Here is a 22,834-nt window from a genome sequence, read left to right on the forward strand (position 1 = left end):
GTTGGTACTGACCTTTAAAGCCCTAAACGGTCTCGGTCCTGTATACCTGAAGGAGCATCTCCACCCCCATCATTCAGCCCGGACACTGAGATCCAGCACCGAGGGCCTTCTGGCGGTTCCCTCATTGCGAGAAGTGAGGTTGCAGGGAACCAGACAGAGGGCCTTCTTGGTAGTGGCACCGGCCCTGTGGAACGCCCTCCCAGCAGATGTCAAGGAAATAAGCAATTATTTTACTTTTAGAAGACAACTGAAGACGGCTCTGTTTAGGGAAGTTTTTAATGTTTGATGCTGCACTGTTTTTAATATCCGGTTGGAAGCCGCCCAGATGGGTGGGGTAATAATAATAATAATAATAATAATAATATATTATTATTATTATTATTATTATTATTATTATTATTATTAAAAACAATGGCAAGAAAAACTGGTGAGTTATGTGGAGTTGGCAAAGTTGACATATAAACTATGTGAGAAGGACAACTGTGACTTCAAAGAAGAATGGGAACTTTTTACAAACTATTTAAAAAAGACAACAAAAGGATCTGGACTCCTTGGCTTGTTTTGAATAAACATCCACAATTTATTAGTAGAACATATGATAGATAAGGCAATAACATGTACAATTTTATAACATGCAGAAAACAATATGTAAAAACAAATCAGAAAGGGGAGCTGAGGGAAGTCCTTAGAGGGTGGGAGAGGGTGGGGGAAGGGGGGAAGGGTGAAAATTGTAAATGGCTATGTCATTGGTAATGTGTATTGTTTAAAAAATCTATTTGTTCAATAAACATATTTTTAAAATAAAAATAAAAATGATATTTTCTTTCCCCTTCTCCCCATTCATTATTGCTGCTAATACTCTTCAATGGCTGGGGAACCATTAAGTTGGTCACTCTTGGAGAGTGAGAGAATTTTATGGGTTTTCCAATGAAATTAGGGGTTTTCTGGTTGGCCTGCCTAGCACTCCTCTTGCCTCATAGTGTAATGGTGGGGTTTATACAGCCATTGAATCAATGGATTCCAAGTACCTTCAACATCCCTGTGGAGCAGTATTATCCCTGAAACGAACAATAGCCTCACCATGCACATTTATTTGGGGGTTCGTTCTGGGTTGAGTAGTATCAGCGTCAACCCAGGATAGGTATGCCTGATAAACTGCCCCTCACAGGGCAGATTGGGGTTGGTTTTGGCTGCTGCAGAAGACCATGCTCCTAATCTCCTTAGTGCTAATTATATGATGTGGTCTATGTGATTTGAGCATTAGGAAATTTGAGGCAGGGTGTCATCAGAAAACTGATTGTACTCAGCTCTGTTTTGCTGTAACATCTAAATCATGAGATTGAGAAATCCCTGCTTTGCAGTCACAAAGTAAATAGTTTCACCATGATTTTCCAGTTTGCTTGCTTTGAAAAATTCCAATTTTGGGGACACTAAGAGGCAGAGGCAATATGTAGTCAGACTTGGATAAACAAATCGAACCCAACGTGTTTGTTACAAAAAGTGTGAGGCAAAATTATTATCTCTTCCAGCAATTATCCAAATGATTATATTTAGTTCACTTGGCCAAATCTTAAGAGACTTTCTGTTTGCACATAAAAAAGTCAGAACTTTAAAGGATGTTGGCACTCTTATCTATACATCAAGGCATGCATTTGCCAGGTTTTGATTCTAATATGTAGCTGACAATTCACTCTTTGAGATTTATCACTGCTTTTATTTCCATTGTCAGTCATCATCCAATACTGCCGATTCCTTCTGAAAGAAACCAAAGCAGCAAATGCACAAACTATAAAATGATTGAAACATCTGAAAACATCTAAAAGTAATCTGAGTACAGATATAGACTGGGAAACATCTCTGCTTAAGAGATTTGTTGTAGGGGAGAAAAACTACACTGCTAAGATGTTGTGGCTATTGATGTTGCTGTTCCTGCAAGTGCCTGTCGTGTGCAGAGCAGATACTATCCGGAGTCCAATGAAAGATCCTATTCCTGTTCCTCATGAGTGGTACCAGCCGGGGGACTTCATCATCGGTGGGATTTCTTCTCAACTCTTTTATGTTTTCTATGAAGTTTTCTTCAGAAAACACCCTTCACAGAATCTGTTCGATGTTTCATAGTAAGAGTCTCCTCCCTACCCAACAAGTATCTTTTCTTTTTTGTTAAGTTTGCAAGTTTGATGGTTGAGACTGTACATTGTACATTGAAATTTATAAGCTGCTGAGCTAGATTTTGAATTCTACATTTCTAATTCTTTGATTTTTTTATGTTGCATTTTAATACATTTCATTTGCAATGGCATATAAATCAAAGGAAATTCAATAAAATACATAGAACGTAAAAAGTAAATAAATCACTAAAATACAATTAAATATTATCACAAATATTTAATGTGAATGTCCTGTGAACCACTTGACTGAATTTGTGGATCACTAGAACTCTGGATAAAAATATTCCACAGATTTATATTTCCAATAAAGTGTTTATGAAACAAATGTATTAATCTAAATACTTCATGCTAGAGACTATTGCAAAAACAAACAAACGCCAAAAATGGTATTTACAGGAATCAGTATGTCAGGCAAGATTTCATACAGCACTTGAGGTTATTCAAGGTAAATGAGTATAGGAAACAAACTTTTCTGAGTCGGAAAGCACTTCATGAGATATGTGAAGTATTCAGCTACCTAAAGAGAAGGATGAGGGGAAGGGATTTTTTAATAAAAATTTTTTTAACTGAGCTGCAAAAGTTGAGGAAGGGATGAAAGGCAGGTGTGTCAAAGAACCATGCAGAACACAGATGCCCTGATGAATTGGACATTTTCATCAACTGTGTGTTATCTGATAGCTTAGAAACATGAATTGCAAAAGGCATAGCTTCATTTCAATAAAAATCATTTGAGACAAAGATGGATAAAACGGTGGTGTGTTGATTTTATGCATTGTAGAATTCTCCTCTGGAATTGTATATTGATTAACTTCATTTGCAGCATGGTGACAAAATTCTACCAGCACATACTTGCCTTGGCATTTGCTGTGAAAGAGATCAATGAGAACCCCACAATCTTGCGCAATATCACTCATGGGTTCCACATCTATGATAGCTATCATGATGCAAGGATGACCTATCGTACCACGTTAGACCTGCTCTTCAAATCACAGAGTTTTTACATCAACTATAAATGTGACACCCAGAAAAACCTCATGGCCATCATTGGGGGACTTAGCTTTGATACATCCTTCCATATGAGAGACAACATAGGCCTTTACAAGATTCCACAGGTAGGATCTCTTTATAGCAGGGGCAGCATAATGACTTCCAGGGTGAATAGACCCCTGATCTTCTTTCTGGAGCTGAATTTTGGCACTTTCTATAGAATTTATAAAACATTAATATTAAATATGTAACCAGTAGGATGAATATACAGTGGGAAGGAAGGGCTAGCAGTAAGTTCTGGCAATGAAAAACTGAGATAGCAGTGCAATGAAAAAAACTGCAAATGAAAAGAAGTATTTCAAAATCATTTTCCAAGGTTAGTAACATGGAAAATTGACCAAGCTGGTAGAAAACTGTGTCTTTATTATTTCAGAATACTTCTCAACAAAAACAGTAATTTGAATGATGCTGTTTGTGATATTATTGCCTTTCATTAGAAGCAAATATGTGTTTTTCAATGAGCAAAGTCTCGCTACCCTTCCTCCCTCTCTTCTGGGCCTGGCTATTTTGACTTGTATTTTCCAGCTCTAAAGTTCTATGATTCAGACTACTGGCCATTTTTTATCCATTAATTTGATATTCCTTCCCCAAGTCCCCCATGTTCATATTTAGAGCTCCCATAACCTTTTAAATCCAAAGGGGGGGAAAGGAAAAAGAAAACTGTACTTGTTGCCATTTTGTTTGGTGTGTGATGCCTGAGAAAAGTCATTAACTGTGCCAGCCCTTAAAATATCTACAGGTAATATCTAGTGCCCTCATTGTATAGTTTTTGTCACATTTTCTTTAAATATGCATTCATTGTATAGTTTTTGTCACTTTAAATTTGCACCTATTCGCCTTGTATTTTTGCATGTTATATTTACATTTTAGGACCAACCCTACTTTCTTGCTTGTCATTCATTCATTGATTTTACACACACACACACACACACACAGAGAGAGAGAGAGAGAGAGAGAGAGAGAGAGAGAGAGAGAGAGAGAGAGAGAGAATGCTCAAAGTGGATTACTACAAAGGAACAGGGATATATTTCAAACAAACACTACGAAAACAATTCCATAATGACATAACAAAACAATAAAAACAATAATTTCATAGTTACACAGAAAAATTATAGTGAATGTAATTGGCATCTGTCTTCCTTGAGAGATGATGGAGTATGTTTCCAGGGGTGAAGTCAAACCTCAAGAATTATTTTGTTATATTGGCTGCACTAGCAGCTCTGATGTGACCTCCCCAGGGCACAAGCCTGGGCAGTATGTATGGAGGTCCAGTCCTACTCTGCCCAGATGAAAAGACATCTCAGCCTTGCTGATATGGTCCAGAGGAAAACAGAGCAATACATTTTGCAACAGCTTGGCTGCAGATGTTGCAAGACGAAGGTGTACAAGATGCCTTGCAACCGTATTAGGAACTCGACTCCAGATTTGTGAAGAGTTTACTCCTTAATCTTCCCTTCTCCTGAAGACATACCAAAAAAACCCCACCATATTCCAATACTGTAACACAAACAAGAGTACTTAAGATGCAGCATCCGATAGCAAAAATAAGACGGGAGCTTCACTAATTCACCTTTGTCCTAGAAACAACCCTCCCTCGCCTGAAGAAGCTGTTTATGAGGCTTTCAAGGGAAAATATAAGGGTAGCTGGAAACACCTGCTATGATGCTGCTCTTCTTTCTGTTGTATGCTAAATTATTGTAAGCACCCCAGTACCTGCTGTTAAAGGGCAGTCTGGAAAGAAAATGATTGTATTAATTATCACTTTTCTTGATATGATTCCAAGCTTCAAAAAGTGTCTATACAGAAAACTTAAATATGAGAGGCATATTCCCATAAAGGGTCTAATATGGTGGAGGAAAGATTTTTTGAATCATGAAAATATCTCAATAACTGTAGAAAATTGACTGAAGTCATTGCTCATAATGTGTTTCAGTAGTATTGGTGCATTTTTTGTAGCTCACTTATGGCTCATTTCCCACTGAGGAGGAGAGTGAGGAAAGTCATATTTCTTCCTTCTACCGTATGGTTCCAAATGAAGCCCATCAACACATGGGAATAATCAGCTTGCTTAAGCATTTTGGATGGACATGGGTTGGAATCTTTGTTGTGGATGATGAAAGTGGAGAACATTTCTTGCAGACTATGGAACCATTGTTATCCAAAAATGGAATCTGTTCAGCCTTCACACAAAGGCTCCCAAAACTACCCCGTTTCGATGACTTTGATGAAGTTTATAGTGTATTATTAAGTAGTTACAAGGTTATCAAAGATGGCAAATCCCAAACATTGATTATCTATGGAGAATCTATGGCACTCATATGGCTGACAGCTATTTTCTTTACAAGAGGTCCTAGAGAAAATTATATATCATCAGTTACAAAAGTTTGGATCATAACAACTCAGATTGATTTCATGTTGTTGGGGCTTCAAAGGAGTTGGGATTTTCGTCTCTTCCAAGGTGCCATTTGTTTCACAATTCACTCAAAAGAGCTTCTAGGGTTCCATGATTTTCTTCAGACGATAAAGCCTGGTGGTGTGAAAGGAAATGGTTTTCTGAATGACTTCTGGGAGCAAGCATTTGACTGTGATTTTCCCAACCCCAATGTGCCAATGGACACAAGTGAACAATGTACTGGAGGGGAGAGACTGGAGAGCCTTCCTGATCCATTCTTTGAAATGGGCATGACTGGCCACAGCTATAGCATCTACAATGCTGTCCATGTGGTGGGTCATGCTTTACATGACATTTCTTTAAAAAGATCCAAACCCAGAGCAATGATGGGTCATAACATATTTGAACTTCAAGATCTGCAGCCTTGGCAGGTAATGTGCTGAAATGACAGTAAGTCAACACTGTCATTTGCAGAAACACACACACACACACACACACACACACACACATATATATATATATATATATATATATATATATATGTATATATGTATATATATATATATATATAATATGCATTAACTGATACTCTGAATCTTATTATTTTACAAAGCTTTGTATATTTACATTATATTTTTCACATTCCAGCCTGGAAAGACATTTTGTCTTCAGTGCATTATGTAGGATTTTGTTTTCTATGGCAAAATAGTAGATTCTTCACTTTTGGTCTATCTTAAATAATAATATGAAACACTAATAGTAAAATGTATTATGTTCAAAATTTCTATTTCTCCCCCCCCCTTTGTCTTTTAAACTTTCAATTAGCTCCATCTTTACCTTCATAGCATTTCATTTAACAACTCAGCTGGAGAAACTCTGTCCTTTACTGATAAGAAGGAAATTGGAGGTGGATTTGACATCATGAACATGGTCATGTTCCCAAACAGGTCCTTCCTTCGAGTGAAAATTGGTGAGGTGGATGATACTGCCCCTAAAGGAATGAGATTCATCATTCATGAGGACATGATAATGTGGCATAAAGGTTTTAACCAGGTCAGCATCCTAATAGTGTTTTGTTGTTGTTGTTGTTGTTGTTGTTGTTGTTGTTGTTGTTGTTGTTGTTGTTGTTGTTGTTGTTGTTTTGGGGGTCTGCTCTAACCTACAAATGAGTCCTGACGGAAGAGTTATTTTTTCTACAAACCCTCTGTCTTTCTATTGAAAAATGTCACAGGGATAAAACTGCTGTCTAGCTAAATGAAAGCCTAAGCACAATACAAAATTGAGAAACAAAGTTATATTTTCTGCCATGTTATATGTGCATCAGGCTTTTCAAGACCCAGAAAACTAGCACACTGAAAGCCTAGTTGCAACACTGAACCGTCAGCAATCAATGGTATATTTGTTGTAGATTAAACCTATGTGTCCGGGACGGGGCAGAGAGTTCAGAATTACAACAGGGGTTTGATGTAGATCACAGCTCAGAGGCACATGACGGGAAAAGCTGGGAAATAATGGGAGAGGAGAAAGAAGAAGCACAAATGGGGAACAGCTGATGGACACAGTGTCTTTAGAAAGCATTCCAGACCCTCCCTCTCCCAGAACCTGGTGAGCATTGAAAGTAGGAGAGCAGAGAGCTAGAAGCAGAGGGCATATCTCAGCACCCACAGTGACATCACATGAAGGGATAAATTGAGGGAGAGGGGACTCACTTGGGGCAACGACATTATTCCAAGAGCCTTCATTTCCAAGCCTCACACTGTGAATGTTGAATAAAAAGCAGTTAGTAAGAACTTTTCTTTGTCTTATCCATTCCTGCTGACTTGACATGGGGGTTGGATCCACTGCCACATGACACTATGCATCATTTGAGGGATCTCAAATTGGGTTATCTCTGTTTCCATTGCATAAATCTAAAATGAAATCACGCTTGACATGTGAAGTCCCCTCTTCCGATTCTTTGCATGTCTAAATTCGATTGCTAAGCATCAGAAACAACTTTTGATAATGTTAGAAAGCAAGAGGACTTGAAGGTCAGACTCCAGATTCCAGATAAATTCTATGCAAAAATTCATTTTAAAGGAAATTCGGTAAGAGAACTTCTCCAACCTGAAACTCCTTTCCTATTTGTGGATAGGTGATGCCCATTTCTGTGTGCAATGAACACTGCCCCCCTGGTCATCAGAAGAAAAGGAAGGAAGGTGGAAAATTTTGCTGTTATGATTGTGCTGCATGTCCAGAAGGCAAGATTTCAGACCAGAATGGTACATGATGTAGAAATTATTTTTATTTTCATCACAAATAATTGTCACTGATTCTGCCTAAGAACTAATTAGAAATGTTTATTTACCATGCTGTGCATGTAAGTAAGCTATCCTGCTTGGTAAGGTAAAGGTAAAAGGACCCCTGACCATTAGGTCCAGTCGTGACCGACTCTGGGGTTGCACGCTCATCTCGCATTATTGGCCGAGGGAGCCGGCGTACAGCTTCCAGGTCATGTGGCCAGCATGACAAAGCCGCTTAGAATCATAGAATCATAGAATCATAGAGTTGGAAGAGACCACAAGGGCCATCCAGTCCAACCTCCTGCCAAGCAGGAAACACCATCAAAGCATTCTTGACATATGGCAGTCAAGCCTCTGCTTAAAGACCTCCAAAGAAGGAGACTCCACCACACTCCTTGGTAGCAAATTCCACTGCCGAACAGCTCTTACTGCTCTGGTTTGCTTGTGGCAAACCAGAGCAGCACATGGAAACGCTGTTTACCTTCCCGCTGTAGCGGTTCCTATTTATCTACTTGCATTTTGACGTGCTTTCGAACTGCTAGGTTGGCAGGAGCTGGGACCAAGCAACGGGAGCCCACCCCGTCACAGGGATTCGAGCCGCCAACCTTCTGATCAGCAAGCCCTAGGCTCAGTGGTTTAACCACAGCGCAACCTGGGTCCCCTATCCTGCTTGGTATGAAGTGTAAATATATTTCTGCTGACCTCCAGTACTTAGAGAAACTAATATTCCTTGAGCAATGCTATCTGTATGGATTTGCTAATGAAACAACCCCTGTGTTGCAGACTTGAGTCAAAATACCAAAAAAAGAGGCAACACGTTGACCAATTCCAACTGGTGAAATGCATCTGTTTTTATCTTTATAAACTATAACGACATGCGAGACAGTGATCCAAGGTAATCATACTGTTTCGGCTTGGTCTTCTTCAGTTTTTTAACTTAGTGTTTGTATACAATCTGCAGAACAGGGGTCATACACATATGTAACCCCTGCTCTATAACGTATGTCATTATAGTTTATAAAGATAAAAACAGATACATTTCACCAGTTGGAATTGGTCAATCTGTATGGATTTGGCAGTAAGCCTCAATGAAGACCAAATGATTTAGTTGACCATATACTTTAAGATACCCCAAAAAGTGGACACATGAAAATAGCTTAAGCAATACTATTATAACCTCAGCAGTCAAGTGATAATGATGATAGAAATGATGATGGTGATGACTGATTCAGTGGGTCCAGATTTGAGATCTAAACTTGATTACCCTGTTTCTCTTAAATTAAGACATAGTCATAAAATAAGCCGTAGCAGGATTTTTAAGCATTCAAGGAATATAAGCCATACCCCGAAAACAAGACATAGTGATAGGCACAGCAGCAATGCCGGCCGCGGCAGGAGGAGGGGGAAAAAATAAGACATCCCCTGAAAATAAGCCATAGTGTGGTTCTTCGGAGGAAAAATAAATATAAGACAGTGTCTTATTTTTGGAGAAACACGGTATATGCCGCAGGTTCTGGGTCTAACAGTTGTTTCAGCCCAGTTCCCTCTGCAACAGGTGCCACAGTAAGGGGGAGGCCTTGCCCCATTCCATATCAGCACAAATAATATTTAAGAGTCAAAGATAAATCTTTGGCATATATGCTGTGAAAATAAAATTAATGCACTTAACATTATTTTTTGACATTTATGGATAAGAAGAAAAATTAAGAAGAGCAAAATCTAACTTACAGAAGGATAATTTAGAAACCCGAGTGAAATCATAACTCCCTGGATCAGTAAGGGTAAGACTGGTAACCAGGCAAGAGGATCCCAAAGAAAAAATAGGTTAAGGAATAAGAACAGCAAAATCTAAGCACACAATGAGCATCCCAAAGAGAAGACCAATTAGATCCCCGAAGATGGGATAGTTATACTACATTTCCTTTGAAAAATACAAATGTATTTTTCATATTTGTATATTATGTAATTGCCAATTCTCTTAAATCCTCAATGATCAGAGAAACACTATATTATTGTAACTTAACAAACCTCCACCCACTAACAAAAACCTTCTTCGTAAGACAATACTGATATACTTTATTTTTGCATTTCATCTTTTTCAGAATGGAATGTGATTGGCTCATATAAGATGCATAATTTCAAAGATACGGGAATATCTGTCAGTGTGATGCAGGAGTTGGTAAATTTTGTTGTAGGTGTGAATTGATTAATTCAAAATTTTTAAAAAAGTGGTGTGAACTCTAACACTTAAGGCTATCAAAAAGTTAAGATTCCTTTAATTCCAAGTAAAATAAAAAAAATTCCTTCAAGACCAACACGGTCTTCAAGACCAACACGGCTACCTACCTGTAACCTTTAATTCCAAGTTTGCTAAATTTTAATGTGGTGCATTGAGTTATGGTAAGATAATGAATGCTATAATTAGCTGTGGGGCCTCATCTCTTCAACCATCCGAAATTGGTGCAACAGCTGGAATATTTGGCACATATTGGTACTGATAATAATAATAATATTGAGCCTGGTGTACTATCAAAATAAATTACATTACCATCTACTCACTAAGAATTAGCAAGTATATATGGAAGGCAAAAAAAAAAAGCTTATGAATTGTCTTTGGAATTTGACCTACTTCTGTCCTTCAGATGTGAATGACTGCTTCAGATGCCCAGAAGATCAATATCCAAACAAGAAAAGAAACCAATGCATCTCCAAAACTATGAGCTTTCTTTCCTATGAAGAACCTTTTGGGATCAGCTTAGCTTCCGTTGCTCTTTCTTTTTCTCTTCTCACAACTCTGGTGTTAAGCACTTTTGTGAAGCACAAAGATACCCCCATTGTCAAAGCCAACAACCGAGCCCTCACCTACACTCTCCTGGTCTCCCTATTGCTCTGCTTCCTCTCTTCTTTGTTGTTCCTCGGCAAACCTGGGAAAGTGACCTGTCTTCTCAGGCAACCTGCTTTCGGCATGATCTTCTCTATGGCTGTTTCTTGCATGCTGGCCAAAACGATCACTGTAGTTGTAGCTTTCATGGCCACCAAGCCAGGCTCTCGGATGAGGAAGTGGGTAGGGAAAAGACTGGCCTATTCTGTTGTAGTTTCCTGTTCTTTTATTCAAGCTAATGTTTGTTTTCTGTGGTTGATGACATCTCCCCCATTCCCTGATGTAGATATGCACTCTGTAACCACAGAAATCATTGTGCAATGTAATGAAGGGTCTGTGACCCTGTTTTATTGTGTCCTGGGCTACATGGGCCTCCTGGCCATTGTCAGTTTCATTGTGGCATTTCTGGCCCGCAGATTACCTGACAGTTTTAATGAAGCCAAATTCATTACCTTCAGCATGTTGCTCTTTTGCAGCGTTTGGCTTTCTTTTGTTCCAACCTATCTGAGCACCAAAGGGAAATACATGGTAGTGGTGGAGATCATCTCCATCTTGGCCTCCAGTGCTGGATTATTGGGCTGCATCTTTGCTCCTAAATGCTACATCATTGCCTTGAGGCCAGAGTTGAACAACAGAGAGCAACTAATAAGGAGAAAGAATTAAAAGGAATCTTAGGGATTTTTCTTTATTGTCTTCTATACATGAAGTGGTATTGTTTAAGACCAAGGCCATTTTACCTACTTCCTCCTCTAGAGATTCTGATGTTATTCCATTGCCAAACCAATGTCACCTTGTTTTCCAGGGATAGTCCCAGATTTACAGAAGATATCCCAGTTTCTGATGTGATCCCTGGATATCCTAGTTTTCCTTAGGATGTCCCTATTTTCATTGGAGAAATGTTGAAAAGTATGGAACAGGATTTTCTCATTTTCATCACAGAAATGTTGGAGGGTATGATATAACTTAGAAGAAACCCAGTGCAGGGCTGCAGAGCTTAGAGAGATGGGGGAAGGAAGTACAGGTGGGTTGAGGTGGCTCTGAGTTGGTGCCCCAAAACCACACAACTAAGGAAAAAGAGGTGTGAAATGGGGGAATTGTACATGTTAGGAAGATGTGATAGTAAAGCACAGGGGATACACACACTATAGAATGCAGTCCATTTACCTACCACACAATTTTAAAAGCTTATTATGAGATTCCTTTCTCTATTAAAAAGCAATGTGGAGATGGCTATGGAGACTTGCGTTTTGTATGCTAAGGACCACCAAGAGGGGTATGGAGGTCATATTGCAGTACCTGGTCTTGGGGCACAGGATCTGCAAGTGCCTAACCTTCCCAGAGCAAATTTCATGAATCAGGCACTGTTTGAGCGAATTGCTTTGTGAGAAATAAACCTTTCTCTATAATTTTCACTCAGCAGTGAAGGCACAGTTGGCACTGACTGATAAGTGAAATAGAGAAATCTAGAGTTGCGCATGCCCCAGAGAAGATCCAAAACCAGCATCCACTTGATACAAGAAGTCTCTTTTCCAAACTACATGCAGTGGTCTGCCTTTGTTCATTTCGAAGGGACGTCATGACATCTCCCCACCCCCCTTCGTGCACCAATCTTCCCCATAAAACAGATGGTGATTGCCCAGGATTTTAGGATGTTCACTCAAAACAAAAATGTAGTAGCAAGGATGTAGAATCAAAGAATTACACTGTTGGGAGGGACCAGAAGGGTCATCTAGTCAAACCCCCTGCAATGCAGGAATCTCAACTAATGCATCCATGACAAATGACCATCCAACATCTGCTTAAAAACTTCCAATGAAGGAGACTCCACACACCCCTCAAGGGAATCTATTCCACTGTCAAAAAGCTCTTCCTGGGGGAAAGTTCTTTGTGATGTTTAGTCAAAATCTCTTTTTTTGTAACATAAATCTATTGGTTCGAATCCTACCCCCCAGAGCACAGAAACACGGCTTTCTTCATCTTCTATGTGGCAGCTATGTGGAGCTTTGGCCCCGCAAAAAGTACCAAGGCAGTGTGTTTTATTTGCAACACGGAGGCCTGGAAGTCTGTCTTCAGCAGTTAAATTTGAGTTTGTGAACTTGTTTCAGCTGGATCAAGATCACCTGTCAGGAAGTGGCAATGGCATTTGGTTGGGAGATATTTGCTCAGGCCTTCTGGATTGGCTGTGTGAACAGGTTGATGTAGCAGAAGTTGGACAAGAGTTGGTCCTCCCTCCTGGCAGAAATGACATTGTGAAGGATCGGCATAATATGGGAGGGCTATAAATGGCCTGAGGGGAGGATTGAACATGGCACCTGCAAGCTTGGTGCTGTGGTATCTGCCGGGTAGCAATGTGCATCTTGGTCACCCATTGAGACCTTGCTTGCTGGGCTTGCACCACAACATGGTTCAACAGTGACCGACTCCCATCAAATAGATTTGGTGTGGTCTAAACCCAGTGGATTCACTCCATCAAAATGGGACTGATGTGGGCAGTATTTTGCAGGTGAATATTTGATGAGTGCTCTTAGATACCTTTAAAAAGAAATGTCAGACCCAATTATTTTCTTTTGGGTTCTGGGGCCTATACGTTGAGTACAGATCACCTTTGGAGCTCACATGTAGCATTTTCTTAGAATTGTGGGGCCCCAAGAAGCGGTGGGTCAACAAGGCCTCTCTCTCCCCCTTAGGTGTGGGCCTAATGGAAGTAGGGGAAGTTAAATCCAACCCCTTCGAGGTGGCAGTGTGTGCTTTGCCAGGATGATTAACAGCTGAGTTAAAGCAAATTCACACTGAAGAGAATTTGTACAATTTGAATAAACACAGTCCTATGTTTCACCCTTTCTTCAATTGTGTCACACTTCTTTATTTCATGGTTATTGCCACAATAGTATAATTTCCCTCATCTTGATGAGACATCTGGATTTTGCCACACATTTATTACGTAGAGAAATAATAGCTGCCCAGTCATGTGGCAAAATGAGTGTTGGACAGTCACTTTTCATTCAAGAGTTGCTGCTTGTCACAAAACAAAACAAATTCACTTTGCTGCTTGTCACAAAACGAAACAAACTCACTTTGACTTTCCTGCTGATGTTTTCACTTACCATGGAACACTTCAAGCTAATTGCCACTTTTTGTGCCACAAAGGGGCAGAGGCAGGACGTAGACAGATTTGAGAATAAACACAGAACTCAACAAAATAAAAAAATTCCTTCCAGTAGCACCTTAGAGACCAACTAAGTTTGTAATTGGTATGAGCTTTTGTGTGCATGCACACTTCTTCAGATACCTTCAGGTATTAATTTCTTTTTAATTTGTTTCAACTACGTCAGAGCAACATGGCTACCTACCTGTAAACAGAACACAACATGATGCAAAAACAAAACAAAACAAAACAACAACTCTCATTGAAACTAAAACTTTTTAAAAATTATTATGTCACCGTACAATTACCCAAATCACTATAATTTGTCTACCTAGTCAGAACACCGGAGGCATAAGAAAACTGTCAAAAAACAGCCATGAAAGGGGTTATAATAATGAACCTCTATACCATGAGGAGATAGGAATAGTATCAAGAGGCCGCCATGGCTCACAATTTTCTTTCTCCCACCCCCCCCTTCATATTATTGGTCTGCCTTGAAACCAGAGTATTGGAAATCTCACTTAGCACCCAAAGCATTTGTTTATACGGCTTTGATTTTTAAATAAATTGTTCCAATCTCTCTTGTTGTGAACTATTGACAGAGCCAGGTATCATGCAGTCTAGTTGGCTGAAGTCAATTCTACAGGGACAGATAGGCAAAGAGCATCCAAGATTGCAGAGAAGGTCGTCTACAAGGATGCTGTGGTCATTCACTTTGCTTTTTCTTTTGCCTCCTGTTTTGTGCAATGTAGGTATGAGGTCCCCTGAGACTGATACGTTACCTGTTCTACATGAGTGGTATCAGTCAGGAGGCCTCATCATTGGTGGGATTGCCTCTCAGTTCTGTTATTCCACCTTGGAAGAAGGCTTCATGAAAAACCCTTCACAGAATTTGTTTGACCATGAGCCACAGTAAGAGTTTCTCTCCCTCTTCATTTTTGGGATTAATCCTTCCAGTATTGTTATGTTTTAGTATTGCATATTCTCCTAAACTGACTGCCAGTAAATAATGACTTTGCTCTATGTGATAATGAGAATACTCTCTATTTTGAAAAGCAATGTGCAGAAGGGGAGGGAGACAAGGAGCAACAAGAGGGTTGTGGAGGGGTTAGTGCTTTACATGTTCTTGGGGCACATGATCTGCAAGTGTCTAATCTTCCTAGAACAAATGTCATGAATCAGACACTGTTTGAGTCTGCTTTGTGAGATATTGACCTCGTGGTTTGAGAATTGTTTTGTGAAATATAAATATTTTTCATTCAGCTATGAGGTCACACCTGGCACTGGCAGATAAGTGAAATAGAGAAAACTAGAGAAATCTAGAAATTTTAACAAAATGTAGTGTGTGTTGGGAGTCTGTTAAACTGATTGTAGCAACAGCAAGCTGATGGGAGATTATTTCCCTTCTCAAGCCACCGGTGATAAAAAAGAGGTATGAGCTTTGCTGTAGGTAGCATGAGGCATAAATAATAAATCTTCTTTAAAAAAGAAAGCTCTTAGAGCATGCTACTTGCACTTATTTGCATGCACAATATGGATGTTTCCTTCATTCTATTACTCATAATTCCATTTTTTGGTTTGAATTAAAATACTTCAATGACATGAATTTGTATTCCAAAACTTTTCTCTTTCCATCTTCCTGCAAGCTTCAAAAATCAGTGAACCCTGTGGCGATTCTGTGGCTTAACATCACAACCATTCAATGAATGAAATATAGAGCAAAAGATTCTGTATGCATTTCTGACCATGGTATAGTGATAGAGAAGTGAAGATAGGTCTGGAGGAGTTAGTTTAGTCTTCTATGAGGTTTAGAATTGAATATATTTGATAGTGGTGATGGAAAGAACCTTAATATTGTGACGAAGAGAAAACATTTAACCCCATTTTTCTATGCCTGTCTTAAGAGGTGATGTCTGGTATATTAAAAGTGAATGGTTGCACCTAAATAAAGTCTGCAATCTTATACAAGAATACTTGGAAGTTATTCCCATTGAACTCATCTGAACTTGCATTTGAGTAGAAATGTATTGAATCACAGTGTGGTAGGTTGGTTCTGATTAGTTCTTTTTTTAAAAATGTTGCTTTTAAAGTAATCACTAGCTTGTCTCATTTTAACTTGTTTATTTAACTGAACACTATGAAGCAAATCATAGTGCAATCCTAAAAATGAATACCAGAAACTGCCTGGTATAAGGATGGTTGTAGTAGTAGTTGTTGTTGTTTAGTCATTTAGTTGTGTCCGACTCTTCGTGACCCCATGGACCAGAGCACGCCAGGCACTCCTGTCTTCCACTGCCTCCTGCAGTTTGGTATATGCCTGTTGTTTTTGTCCATGGAGTTTTCTTGGCAGGTATACTGGAGTGGCTTGCCGGTCTCTGCTCCAGGTGTATCATTTAGTATCCAGGTGTATCACATTTAGTCAAAACTCTCCGCTATGACCTGTCTGTCTTGGGTGGCCCTGCACGGAATAGCTCATACGATCTCTGAATTATTCCAGCCCCTTCGCCACAACAAGGCGAATGATCTATGAAGGGGAAGGATGGTAGTAATTGTAACTAATTCAAAGAAATATTGTTGCTTTCCTTTGCTAGATGACTAGAATAGTCACCTTCATGGCCAGTTTGAGTACAAACAGAAAGAGGTGGAGATTGCTATAGTCTTTTTTGGGGGGGAGGGGCAGATATTAAAGATCAAACAAGGCCTAACTAAAAGATGGCCAAAGTAATCTAGTATTACATATTATTTAGGCTGAAGAGTTTTATATTTATTATTTTAGAATCACCATAACAGATAACAAGGTTATAGTTCAATACGGTATGTATCGGTTTGAGACAGAAATGGCAATTTTTTTGTCTGCTTCCCGCATTGTAGAATTCTCCTCTGAAATTTTAAACTAATCTCATTTGCAGCATGATAACAAAATTCTACCAGCACATCCTTGCCTTGGCATTTGCAGTGAAAGTGATAAATGAGAACCCCAACATCTTGCCCAATGTCACACTGGGATTCCACATCTATGACAGCTATAATAATGCAAGGATGACCTATCGTAACACTCTGAACCTGCTCTTTAAAATGCACAGATTTGCTCCCAACTACAAATGTAACTCGCAGAAAAACCTCATTGCCATCATCAGAGGACTTAGCTCTGATACCTCCTTCCATATGGCTGATACCGTAAGCCTCTACAAGATTCCACAGGTAGGTTTTATGAGTAGGGGCATGAATTTTTGTCCCACAAATCACACTCGTCTCTTCCCATTCTGAAAATGATTTTGAGACTCAGAAAGTGAATATGACTGATGCTTAAGCATCACAAGATGGAATGTCTATCAGAAACAAAGATTACTCCCTATCAGTAGAGATTGCTACACCAGTGCAAGTCTGAGTCAAGCAGGCAGCAGGCAGCACCTTGGACATTTCCATCACCAACCCCCTGTTCCACACATCAACTGCAAGAGATGTTGTCTCTGCAAGGAGCCAGGTTGACCTGAAGACTTAGAAAGCTGACCATAGGCTCTGCCTCCTTGGAGAGCCTGGATGTCCTAATTTATATTGCACTATTGGACATCTGCAGGGTTAGAGAAGTTCTGTATGTTACTCATTATCTGACTCTGATGACTGTAGGAGATGTATCCTCCAGCCAATGTAGCTCTGAATTAGATGGTGGTAGTTCCCCTGCCTTGAAAACAGTCCATTTTAAGCCAGGTCTCCTGTCATCCACCCTATTGCCCCATTGACAGGTCATGAAAACTCATGCCCCACTTCTTTGAAGAGACTCAAAGGTGTAGCTCAAGGTGTCCCACCATGTATGTACCCTGACATCCACAACACATCCAACACAAAAACACCCCCAGCACATTGAACATGCAAACTACAGCTTTTCAATACTTAAGTATCCACAACTCAAATTAAATTTCAACTGGAAGCATCCTTCAACTTAACTGTCTGGAACACTAGCAATTGTTTCAACAAACTTTTGTTGAGTAAACAGCCACATGCTAAAGGTAATTCTATTAACTTATCTTTATCATGTCTGTTCCCCCGACCCCTTAGCTTGCATACGGCTCATTTCCGCAAGAAGAGAGTGATATAGATCACTTCCTTTCCTTTTACCGCATGGTGCCCAATGAAGCTCATCAGTACATGGGGATTATCAGCTTGCTTCAGCATTTTGGATGGACATGGGTTGGACTCTTTGTTACGCATGGTGATGGAGGAGAAAATTTCTTGCAGGCCCTGGAGCCCATGCTTTACCAGCATGGGATCTGCTCAGCCTTCACAAAAAGAATGGAGATAACATATCATCTCGATATGTTGGATGAACTTTATGACATACTCCTAAGTTATTATGTCGGTCTCACAAATGACAAAGCCAATGCATTCATTGTCTATGGAGATTCTCTGACATTGAGCTGGCTGAGATGTGTTATATTTCTACGAGATCCTGAAAATAAGGAAAGCTCAACATTTGGAAAAGTGTCTATCATGACAGCACAAATTGACTTCATACTCTTGAGTTATCAAAGTCTTGGGATCTTGATCTCTTTCAAGGTGCCATTTCCTTCACCGTTCACTCAAATGAGCTTCTCAAGTTCCATGAATTTCTTCAGAGCATAAAACCTTACTGGAATCCAGGCGATGGTTTTCTCAAGGACTTCTGGGAGCAAGCATTTGACTGTGCATTTCCAGATCTGCTCATGCAAGATATTGAAACATGTACAGGGGAGGAGAAGTTAGAGTGTCTTCCTGGCCATCTGTTTGAAATGGACATGACCGGCCACAGCTACAGTATCTACAATGCTGTCTTTGTTGTGGCTCATGCTTTGCATGCAATTTATTCATACAGATCAAAGCACAGAGCAGTGGCAGGAGACAAAAGGTTTGAACTTCAGGATCTGCAGCCTTGGCAGGTAACATGTTGGAAACAATATATTATTTCAGTGAGTCAATTACTCAAAGGCCAGACATCAAGAGATAAGATTTTGTGAGTGCCCCCATTTCCTGTATATTTAGCATGTACAGAATCTTAGCCACATATTGCTGTGTCATAACTATTTATCAGCTCTATGAAAATAGCTCATTGTTTAGTCTTGGTCTGGCTTTTTATATATGTTCCTTCTTTTCCCTTTTTGTCTTTGAATCAGCTCCACTATTTTCTGCAAGGTATTTTATTTAACAACTCAGCAGGAGAAACAATGTCCTTTAATGAAAAAAGGGAAATGAGAGGTGGATTTGACATCACGAACATGATCACATTTCCAAACAAGTCTTTCCTTCAAATGAAAGTTGGAAGAATTGATCCTGATGCTCTTGAAGGAGAAGCATTCATTTTTCATGAAGATATGATTGTGTGGCATAGAGGTTTTAATCAGGTCTGAATCCTAGGAATCATTCTGTTCTTCACTGTTCTTATGACGTTTTCTTTTGGTGTCAGAAAATTCCATTTCATTTAAAACTGTTGTTTCTATTTGATAGGGCCTAGGAAAAATGTAGCTGCCTAGCACATTCAAAATTGATGCTGCTTTGAAAAGCTAGGGGGGGGGGGGTAGCCTACATTTTTGCAGAAGAAAATTTTTGATTTATTCTTACTGTACCTTCCATATACATAAAGCAAAGCTTCTGGGGCACATCAATGTAATTACTACATATGCACCCATCTGGTAACCTCTTTTCTTATTGCATGTAGACAATAGCTGAGTATCGATTGGAACCCAAAAAATGGAGCAAGTTAAATGCTATAAATACTTGGGTGTCACCTTCCACTATAACTTAAAATGGGTGACACATCGCAACAGAACAATTAATTTAGCAAGATGCGTTTTTCATTTTCTTGGTGGGAATCAATTTGTACCTGCAGCAATTGGTGCCTATAAGGCAAAATCCGCCTCCCAGCTTCTATACGGGATCCCCCTATGGGTATCCAGCTTTAACAACAAAGTAGAAGGAGTCCAATCATCCTTCTTTCGGCAAATCCTTTGAGTACCAAAATGTGTGCCATACTTGGCTATCTGTGCAGAATTGGGCCAACACGTCCTTGAGACAAGAGGTTGGATCATTACTTTTAAATATTGGCTAAAAAATTATTTTAATACAGAACCAGATAGCCTGATATCCTATCTTCTAAAAGATAGCTACAGCTTTATATGGTTCTCTAATATCTCCAACAAACTCAGGCAACTAGGCTTCTCAGTGGACTCCCTCTTGACATATGAGGACTCATATATCTTTACTCTTATTAAGCAGAGACTGCTTGATATTGAATTCCAGAAACTTCATCCTGCCCAACCTCTAGTATGCTCGCCTGCCTTCTTGGGGCTGCCGCTGCACCAAGGATTGATGCCTAATTATTTATATGACCTGGTATCCCCTTTTTTATCGCAGAGTATTTATGTTGGTTTGCCTAAATGCTTTTCCGTCCTCCGTGTTATCCGGAAGACTCAAAGGCATCCCCTACTGGAATAGATTATGCCCTTGTGGCCAGAAAGAGGTAGACTCTATGGCTCACATGATTCTGGACTGTCCCCTTCCTATTTTTTTTGCCCCCCCCATCCTTTATGAGACCTGGAACCCTCCCCAACAAGGAAACAGTGGTCCAGCTCTTGTTGAGGGATGAATTCACCGAAATTACCAGAATTACGGCCCATTACTTGTCTATAATTTATGTAATTAAAATCAATACATCTAGCCTTCAACAATGATAGCTGAGGATCCCTTGTTTGCCCTTTCCTCCTCCTGCTCTCCATTATTTCTGTATGATGTAGAGTCACTATTTATACTAATGACCTATATGTTTTGTATGTTTTGTCTTTGTTTTATATTATATATATATATATATATATGCCAATAAAGGTGTTGAATTGAATTGAATAGCTGAGTAATAGAACACATATTGCTTGCAAAAGGTCCCAGGTTCAATCCCTTGCACCTCCAGGCAGGGCTAAAGGAATTCCTGCTGAGACATTTTTCAATTATTCTGCAGCATTTTGCAGAACCAACTGCATTTTGGTGAGCCTCAAATTGTGTGGCTGATCTGCCAAACTCGGGGCCCTACCAGGCACCCCATTACACAAATGCAAAACTTTGGCACAGGTTTGGAAAGAATTGGATTTGGGTTGATCAGTATAGCAACAAGTTGAGGAAGTCAGACACTATTTTGGGGTACCTCAAAATTGGGGGGGGGGTTGATGCAAAATGATTGCAAAGCTTGTCATATGTTTGGAGGGGGCCCCAAATAATGGAATTCATAGTACAGCTCTTTTATATTAAACCTTTTTTTGCTGAGTGCTGAACCTCATCAATAGAAATCAAATAAACAATTAGTTTTTTCTGATCTCCTAAAAGACTTTTCTGCTATGGATAGGTGATTCCACTTTCTCTCTGTAATGACCACTGTCACCCTGGGAATCAGAAGGAAAAGATAGAAGGGGAAAAGTTTTGTTGCTATGGCTGTGTTCCATGTTCAGAAGGGGAAATTTCAAACCAGGATGGTAAGTTATGCAGCACTCATATATTTCTTCCTACAAGGACAATGGCAAGGTTAGACATTTGAGGGGGGTATTTTAGAGCAAAAAACATTTATATCTAAATACTAAAACACAAGGATCCAATAGGCGTAATTTCATGTCAGTGAAGAAGACAAAATATTGTTCAAACAGTATCGAAATTTGATGTTTTTATTTTTCAGATATGAATGACTGCTTCAGATGCCCCAAAACTCAGTACCCAAACAAGGACAAAACTATCTGCATTGAGAAAACGATGACCTTCCTTTCTTATGAAGAACCTTTAGGGATCAGTTTAACATCAGTTTCCCTTTCTTTCTTCCTCATCACAGCTTTGGTGCTAGGAACATTCATTAAGTACAAAGACACTCCCATAGTCAAAGCCAACAACCGGGACCTCACCTACTCTCTCCTTGTCTCTCTCCTGCTCTGCTTCCTCTCTTCATTGTTATTTCTGGGTGAACCTAGCAAAGTCTCCTGCCTCCTCCGGCAACCAACATTTGGCATCATCTTCTCAATGGCCGTTTCTTGTGTGCTGGCCAAAACTGTCACTGTAGTTCTTGCTTTCCTGGCCACCAAGCCCGGGTCAAGCATGAGGAAGTGGGTAGGGAAAAGACTGGCCTACTCAGTCGTAATTTCCTGTTCTCTTATTCAATCAGCTACTTGTGCTGTGTGGTTGATGACATCTCCCCCATACCCTGATCTGGACATGCACTCGTCAACAGAAGAAATCATTGTGCAATGTAATGAAGGCTCAGTCACCATGTTTTATAGTGTCTTGGGCTATATGGGCCTGCTGGCCATTGTCAGCTTCATTGCCCCATTCGCGGCCCGCAAGTTACCTGACAGCTTTAATGAAGCCAAGTTCATCACATTCAGCATGTTGCTCTTTTGCAGTGTTTGGCTGTCTTTTATTCCAGCCTACCTGAGCACAAGTGGAAAAGGCATGGTGGCTGTGGAGATCTTCTCCGTCTTGGCCTCTGGGGGTGGGTTACTGTGTTGCATCTTTGCCCCTAAATGCTACATCATTATTCTGAGGCCTGAACTGAACAACAGGGAGCAACTTATACAAAGAAATAATTAAATAATTTCTTTTGGCCTTACCTCATTCTGGTAAATTTTAAATACCTGAAAGGTAAGGGTTGAAAACAAAATTTTCTTTTTCAGTCTATTATTACTATTATGTGTTTAAAGCCATCTGTCTTGGGGCATCCTTTCTATTGCTGCTCCATTCCGCTTCTCTTTTTTGGATAACCAGCGTCATATTACCAACATGCTTAAGTCTAATTAATGCATTAATTAAGTCTAATTAATGAATCAGTGCATTAATACCATAGAATAAACTGTTCTGCTAGGCTTAACTCACCTTGGAACAAACTAGGTAATCAAAATTGTGTTCCACTTCAGTCTCCCT

General features: G+C 39.7%; 2 protein-coding genes and 1 pseudogene across 3 annotated transcripts; all 3 read left to right on the forward strand.

Moving 5' to 3' along the window:
* The first annotated feature begins 1,998 nt into the window (after positions 1 to 1,998).
* On the forward strand, positions 1,999 to 11,433 carry LOC118078107 (vomeronasal type-2 receptor 26-like). 2 transcript variants are annotated; one of them, XM_035101832.2, is made up of 6 exons: positions 1,999 to 2,117; positions 2,989 to 3,280; positions 5,172 to 6,038; positions 6,433 to 6,660; positions 7,742 to 7,868; positions 10,532 to 11,433. In XM_035101832.2, the coding sequence occupies exons 2-6, from the start codon at positions 2,990 to 2,992 to the stop codon at positions 11,431 to 11,433; spliced, it is 2,415 nt and encodes an 804-aa protein (XP_034957723.2). In that variant the 5' UTR covers positions 1,999 to 2,117; position 2,989. The 2 variants fall into 2 exon arrangements, with proteins under 2 accessions (XP_034957723.2, XP_088511754.1); XM_088655628.1 differs by lacking the exons at positions 1,999 to 2,117; positions 6,433 to 6,660 and having other exon boundaries at positions 2,990 to 3,280.
* A 5,392-nt stretch (positions 11,434 to 16,825) lies between these two features.
* Positions 16,826 to 22,504, forward strand: LOC118078100 (vomeronasal type-2 receptor 26-like). The gene is made up of 4 exons (XM_088656108.1): positions 16,826 to 17,116; positions 19,063 to 19,290; positions 21,279 to 21,405; positions 21,603 to 22,504. The coding sequence occupies exons 1-4, from the start codon at positions 16,826 to 16,828 to the stop codon at positions 22,502 to 22,504; spliced, it is 1,548 nt and encodes a 515-aa protein (XP_088512234.1).
* Positions 17,241 to 18,988, forward strand: LOC148684124 (vomeronasal type-2 receptor 26-like; annotated as a pseudogene).
* Positions 22,505 to 22,834: the final 330 nt, after the last annotated feature.

Source organism: Zootoca vivipara, chromosome 12, assembly GCF_965207765.1.
Source record: "Zootoca vivipara chromosome 12, rZooViv2.hap1.1, whole genome shotgun sequence".
NCBI classification, from domain to species: Eukaryota; Metazoa; Chordata; class Lepidosauria; order Squamata; family Lacertidae; genus Zootoca; species Zootoca vivipara.